Source organism: Arachis duranensis, chromosome 5 (genome assembly GCF_000817695.3).
Source record: "Arachis duranensis cultivar V14167 chromosome 5, aradu.V14167.gnm2.J7QH, whole genome shotgun sequence".
NCBI classification, from domain to species: Eukaryota; Viridiplantae; Streptophyta; class Magnoliopsida; order Fabales; family Fabaceae; genus Arachis; species Arachis duranensis.
In genome coordinates this window covers 23710182-23717194 of record NC_029776.3, presented here as the reverse complement: position 1 = coordinate 23717194, position 7013 = coordinate 23710182, and the positions used below count along the sequence as shown (strand labels likewise).

General features: G+C 31.9%; 1 protein-coding gene across 1 annotated transcript; it reads left to right on the top strand.

Moving 5' to 3' along the window:
- The first annotated feature begins 2484 nt into the window (after positions 1 to 2484).
- LOC107488778 (2-phytyl-1,4-beta-naphthoquinone methyltransferase, chloroplastic-like) lies at positions 2485 to 5538 on the top strand. The gene is made up of 8 exons (XM_016109544.3): positions 2485 to 2668; positions 2754 to 2818; positions 3288 to 3378; positions 3706 to 3788; positions 3976 to 4109; positions 4196 to 4257; positions 4606 to 4705; positions 5134 to 5538. Exons 1-8 carry the CDS (start codon positions 2516 to 2518, stop codon positions 5232 to 5234), a joined length of 789 nt encoding a protein of 262 aa, XP_015965030.1. The 5' UTR covers positions 2485 to 2515; the 3' UTR covers positions 5235 to 5538.
- Positions 5539 to 7013: the final 1475 nt, after the last annotated feature.

Genomic DNA, 7013 nt, shown 5'->3' with positions numbered 1-7013 from the left:
GGGCATAACACAAAATAATAGAGAAGCAATAGGAGATAATAACATCCAGATAACCAAATTTCAAGTATCAGTAACATAGATCAAAGAGCGCAATCTAAATAGAAAATCCAATCAACAATAGGAATGTATAAATCAAAGTATTAGGATCAATAAGAGTAGGAGAGAATTAAGTCTAAGAACATTGAACCTGGAGATTGAGAAAAGATAATCCTAAAGCTAAGAGAAATCCTAAATCCTAAATTTTAGAGAGAGGAGAGAGCCTCTCCCTCTAAAACTACATCTAAAACCTAAAATTATTGTGAATGAATGTCTGAATGAATGTATGAATGGTCTCCCCCACTCTGTAGCCTCTAATCTGTATTTTCTGAGCCAAAAACTGGGTCAAAAATAGCCCAGAAATTGCTGGGGGTGATATCTGATACGTACAGGTCGCAGCTCTGTCACGCGTACGCGTGGATTGAACTTTCGCCAGGTCACGCGTACGCATGATCCATGCGTGTGCATCACCTAACAGCATGGCAACTATAGCAAATTATATATCGTTGCGAAGCCCCGGAAGTTAGCTTTCCAACGCAACTAGAACCGCCTCATTTAGATCTCTGTAGCGCTCAAATTATGACCGTTTGAGTGTGAAGAGGTCATGCTTGACAGCTTTGCAATTCCTTCAATTTCTTGTATTCCTTCCACTTTTGCATGCTTCCTTTCCATCCTCTAAGCCATTCCTGCCCTATAATCTCTGAAAACACTAAACACACATATCACGGTATCGAATGGTAATAAGAGAGGAATAGGATTAGCGAAATTAAGGCCAAAAAAGCATGTTTTCAATCATAGCACAAAATCAGGAAGGAAAATGTAAACCATGCATTTTATATAAACAAGTGTATGAAAGATTGATAAAATCCACTCAATTAAGCAAAAGATAAACCATAAAATAGTGGTTTATCATTGAACTAAAACATAAAAGTTAAATTTCTGTTCTTATTTATTTTGATTTTTTGATATTTTATTTGAATTCAAATGAGAGTATTTTTTAATTGACATTTATGTTTTAAAGTTAAGTAAATATCAATAATCTGTATCAGTACTAAATCAAATCAATTAAATTTGATTTACATGTATATGCTAGAGCAGTAATAAATCGAATAAAGTGAATTTAGTTTACTATTGATATAGCATATATAGTAAATCTAATTGATTTGATTTATATTGAAAAAGCGTAAATCGAATTTAACATAGATTTACTTTAGGATATGTATATAAGTTGATCTATTTTAGAACATTGATGTAATATTAAATGCCATTTAGTTTGTTTATGTCGTTTAGCCTAAAAAAAGTTATATTATGTTATCTTATGTTCAAGTGATTTTTTTATTTGATTTAGCTTTTAATTTCTGTTGCACATTTAGAATGTTGGAATATTAAAAATTTGTATTATTTATTTGTTTTTATTGTTAGAATGTCGGATAATTAGATTTGATTGTTCTATTTTATATTTCTATTATTATTTAGATGTAATTTAGTTGTATTTTTTTATTATTTAAAAAATATTGTTTATAGTGTTTTAGAAGGAAATATGTGTAAACGAGAGGGGGAATAAGTTTTCAATTTTTTTTAATTTTCAAATTTTTTAAAATATTTTTTATTATTTGCTTTTTAATCGAATATATTTGATATCTAATTCAATCGACAAAGTCGTGAATTAGATCGGATCTAAACATAAAAAATGCTAATATTAAATCCGATCAAATAATTTTAATACGGATTGAATAAAAAATTTTACTTCTAATTTTTTAGCCCAATAAAGGTCAATTTGAATCAGCTTTGAAAAAATTACTTATTTTTTCATCTTTTTAAAAAAGAATTTTTAATAGACACAAATTATTTCATATTTTAATAAACATTTTAAGAAGAATTTTTAAGTATTAAAGAGGTCTTTTGTTTCTGTATTTTTTAAAAATAAAATATTATATTATTATTAGCTTTTAAAAAAAATATGTTTTTAGTAAAAATATTTTTAAAAGACGTATTTAAATAAAAATATTTTATTACAAAAGGATACTTTTTCACTAAAAGAAATTAATACAAACCAACACTAAAATATTTTTTTTCCATCCGAACAAATTGGTTTGGTCCATATTTTCATATATTAGAATTATACTCTTTTAAATCATAGAAGAGTGCTAAAAACCAGTAAATTTTATAAGTTGTAACTATCAATTAACTATTAATAATATATTTAATAATATAAAATTTTATCTAATAATAAAAAATCATTTATTTTTATTTTACTAATTAAATACTAGCTAAATTTTAATAAATCTACTGTCCTGGACTTTCCCTTAAACAAAAGTTTCGCATGTGTAACCAAAATATATTTATTGTAGTTAGGCGTGTACTGAATGAAATAAATAAAAGTTGGGTACTTTATAATATAAAAGTCTACCAAAAGACTCGAGACTAATATAAAATGAAGAAAAAACAATAAGGTGATGTGGAAGGGGAAGAGAGAGATATGGCAACAATGCTGCTACTCCCTTTCCGAACGCTCATTCCTTCTTCTTCTTCTTCTTCTTCTTCTTCCAGTTCAAACTTCCGACCGGCACCGCTTTGTTGTTCCAACGATCGCCAGGCGCTGTTTAACCGCATTGCTCCTGTCTATGATAACGTGCGCCCCTCTTTTCAACCACTACAACCTCTTTCATAACTAGTTAACTAACTAACTAACTAACTTTCTTTCTTTCTTTCTGCAGCTGAATGATTTGCTGAGCTTGGGTCAGCATCGAATTTGGAAGCGCATGACTGTTTCCTGGGCTGGGTACCCGTTTTTTCTTCCTTTCATTGCTCTTTTACTTCAAAGTTTCTTTTTTTCATGATTGATTTCTTCTAGAAGGTTAAGTTGTCGTTTTTGCCAAATTGGTACACTCTAGCACTGAAGAACCTCAGCTTATATGCGCTTTACACTCTAAACTTTCGGAATAAAGGGTGCAAAAAATGCATACGTTTATTCAAAATTTAGTCTTCTAATAAAGGGTAGCTTAGTTCGGTTAAGTCAAATACATCATGTGAAGGTGATTTTAGAAGAAAATTGAAAAAGTTCCCATTGAGTGCGGAAATGCCCTGGCTTTTGTGGCTTGAACAAGTGCCGAATCCACCTAAGCTTTCGTTAAATTGTGAGCCTGGGTTGAGCAAGTATATAATATATATACATATACGTGCGTTCAGATGAAAAAGTAAAGGTTAGACATAACAAGATTCTGTTTCTGAAATTCATGAGTTTGGTACAGAGCTAAAGCGGGAGACCATGTGTTGGATATTTGCTGCGGAAGTGGCGATTTGTCCTTTCTCTTGTCCCAGAAAGTGGGGTCTGATGGAAAGGTTTCATTTTGCATTTCATTTGATAATAGGAATCTTCTGGTGTCTTGAGCAAAAATGCTATGTGCATACCAAAACTCAGCTACCATGTATTTGTGTATAAATACATGTGTTGTGTTGTTTAACTTATTTTTAATGTGTATTTTGTATTTTAACGTGTATTTTAAATGGATGGCTGATTTTTTGTGTACACATAGCATGATTGGGTCTTGAGTATGTGAATTTTGGATCCAATAATATCAAGTAGGAGGTATTTTAATAGGAATAATCATTTAGTTTATTATTTAATGAAAGTATGGTTGTGTTGAATGTTTTCTTTTGGGGCTGTAGGTGACTGGTCTTGATTTCTCCAAGGAACAACTATTGATTGCCTCATCTAAACAGCACTCAAAGAACTGCTTCTCAAATATTGAGTGAGCATTGGTAATTTTAGCAGTGTGCATTCTGAAATAAATTTAAATAAATAAATAGATAACATTTGTCTAATGAATCTTTAACAATTTTTAAGAGGGCATTCCTTTGTGTTTGAGTTTTTTATTGTTGAGTGATTGATGACAAAAAAGAACAGAGTAAATAATTGCCATTGTTGTCTTACCATAGGTGGATTGAAGGTGATGCTCTAAATTTGCCGTTTTCTGATGGTTCGTTTGATGCTATAACAATGGGCTATGGTCTTAGAAACGTAGTTGATAGGCCTAAAGCTATGCAGGAAATTTTAAGAGTCCTAAAAGCCGGTAGCTTTTTCTTATCTTAATTACATTAATATGATTATTGGTGTTTATCAACTTTGACACCTCCAATATTTCCATTTGCTATGCAGGCTCTAGAGTGGCTATCCTCGACTTCAATAAAAGTGAAGAGTTGCTGACTTCTACGATTACGGTATGTCTCTTTCTCACCGATTTGTCTGAGTTACAGTAATAATATGCCTGGTGGTTCTATTTCATTGTGTAGAAATCTTATTATTCATATCAATTTGGCTTAGTTAAGGATGTAAAAATGAAAAGGAAGCATATTCTGTTGAGCAATGTCTACTTCTGTTCACCACCACTCCCTAGGAACACATATATTTGTCATTGAATAATTGCAGATAAAAGTATATGGTCTTTTTTTGTACATGAATATCGATTGATCACTATTTATTTCTGCAGATTTGATTCACCCACTTTAATCTTCATGATTTTCTTTCACCGGCTAAAGGTTTGACTCCCATGTTTCCTCGTCTAATAGGAATGGATAATTGACAATGTTGTTGTTCCAGTGGCATCTGCTTATGGCCTTTTAGAGGACTACAAATATCTTAAGACTTCAATAAGAGGATTTTTAACAGGTTTGGTTTCAGTTTCTTTTATAAGAACAAACATTTTGATCCAGTTTTCGTTCTAGTCCAATATGCTTTTTTAACAGGTTCGGCTTCAATTCCAGGCTATAAGAACAAACTCTATGATCCAATTTTGTTATAATCCAATATGCTTAATTATATTTATCAGAAAATTATTTAATATGGGCAGTAACAACAATAAGTTGCGTCCTTTTACCTATCTTCTCCAAACTTGCCATGGATCGACATACTTAATTCCGTTTTTACATGGTTTATTTTGCTGCTCTGGAGTAAGAGGATTTTAGTTTACATACTTTGAGCAAGTTAGATTCTTGTAATTCAGAAGCGTGTTTAGTATTAGGAAGCAAAGAAAAAGGGAATAAAAAGATATATACTTATGTCGATTACCTAACTTAAGAATTCATCCTTTGGTGCAGGGAAGGAATTGGAGAAACTTGCTTTAGAAGTTGGATTTTCTAGTGCTCGACATTATGAGCTCAGTGGAGGCTTGATGGGGTGCATGGTAGCTATGCGTTAGCTGAAATATATGAAATAGAACAACCCCTCCTTTTGAACTATGCTCAGCTTGTAAAATCATATAGTATACAATTGCTTCTAAAAAAAGTAACTATAGTTCTTGCCTTCTATTTTGATGCCTCATGATAGCTGATGGAGGCTTGTATTTATTTTATTTGCAACTGTTAACATTACTAGGCAACACATTAGTCAAGTTTTCTTATTCTAAATATCCTCGGTCTCAAATAGTGGTCCTTAAATTATAAACTACTGTATATTATTGGACCTTACGTTCAGCCCAAGTCCCATTGATTCTAGGTAAGTCTCAGAACAGTTTCTATACTAAGTTATAAGGGATTTTAGGGTGATATCTAGCCTAATTTTTCTCCCTATAATAGCTATATATTCTATATATGGTAATATAATATTTACGAGTAAGGTGACAATTAAGTTTCTAAAGATTTTGACTTCGGACTAGTTAGTCTCTGAAGAGAAAAACTACCAATTTGGTTCTCTACGATAGCAAACGGTGGATACATTATATCCTTCTATCAATTCATCACGTAAAACTTAATGGTGGTGCTTATATATATTGTTAACTTCTATTACGTGTTTATTTATGAAAGATTGTTATGTAGATAATAATTTTTGGAGCAAAATTTTACCTGTTTTAATAAGATTCATTATAAATAGAGAACAGTTAATAAAGGTTATATAGAAACTCAAGATAATGAATATTTTATTGTCCAAAACTATATTGTTTTTATGTTCATGTACAGTAACGGGACACACACTATTGTAGATAACGAAATACATGGGCAATTTTATTTTGTTTTGCACTATCCACTGACAGAAGTGAAAGAGTCTAGCAGCAGAAAAAAATAGAAATATCCAACACAAGAACAATATGGAAGCACTCACAACACAATATGGCAGCAACTATAACAAGCAAATATAGCAAGTAAGGTAATAACAAGAACACACAGATTTTAACGTGGAAAACCCCTCAATGTGAGAGGTAAAAATCACGGGTCGTCCAAACCAATGAAATAGCTCCACTATAATCAAATGAGATACACGAGAGTCTCAAATAAAGCACAAAAACGTGCATATAACCAGCCAAAATATCAAATCACCAAAGCTTTCAAATGAGAAGCAAGAAGATGAAATATACCAAAAAAACAGAGCTTTTGTCAAAGCCAATTTCTCCCTCTGTAGACTTTCAATTAAAATCTTCACCGTTCAGAATGAAGAACAAGATGAGAAGAATCTACATTCCAAATTTCACGTCGATCCAACGGTGAAATATGAGAAACTGTTGTTTAAAAATTGCTGCTCTGTGTAAAAACGGGAAACCTAATTTCTCTCTTGCGAAGCCAATTTCTCTCACTGAAAACCTCCAATCAACATCTTCACCGACCAGAATGAAGAACAAGATGCTAGGAACATGAAGTTTAAATTTCAAACCGATCCAACGGTGAACAAATGAGAAACTACCATTTAAAATTTACTATTTTGCATAAAAACGGGAATACTGTTTTTTCCTCTTCTCTCTCACTTTGGTGGCTACTCTCACTCTCTCAAAAGACCCCAAAAATTTGATTAGGGTTGTGGCACAATGGATTTTGCCAAAGCTTCACCCCAAAAGGATTTTGCCAATCCAGATTGTGACAATAAGCACCTAACTCTTTCAACCAATGTTATATTCATCTTTTTAGCCAAGCCATTCAACTGAGGAGTCTTCAAAGGAGTCTTCTGATGTCTTATACCATTCTCTTTACAATAAGCATCAAATGGACCT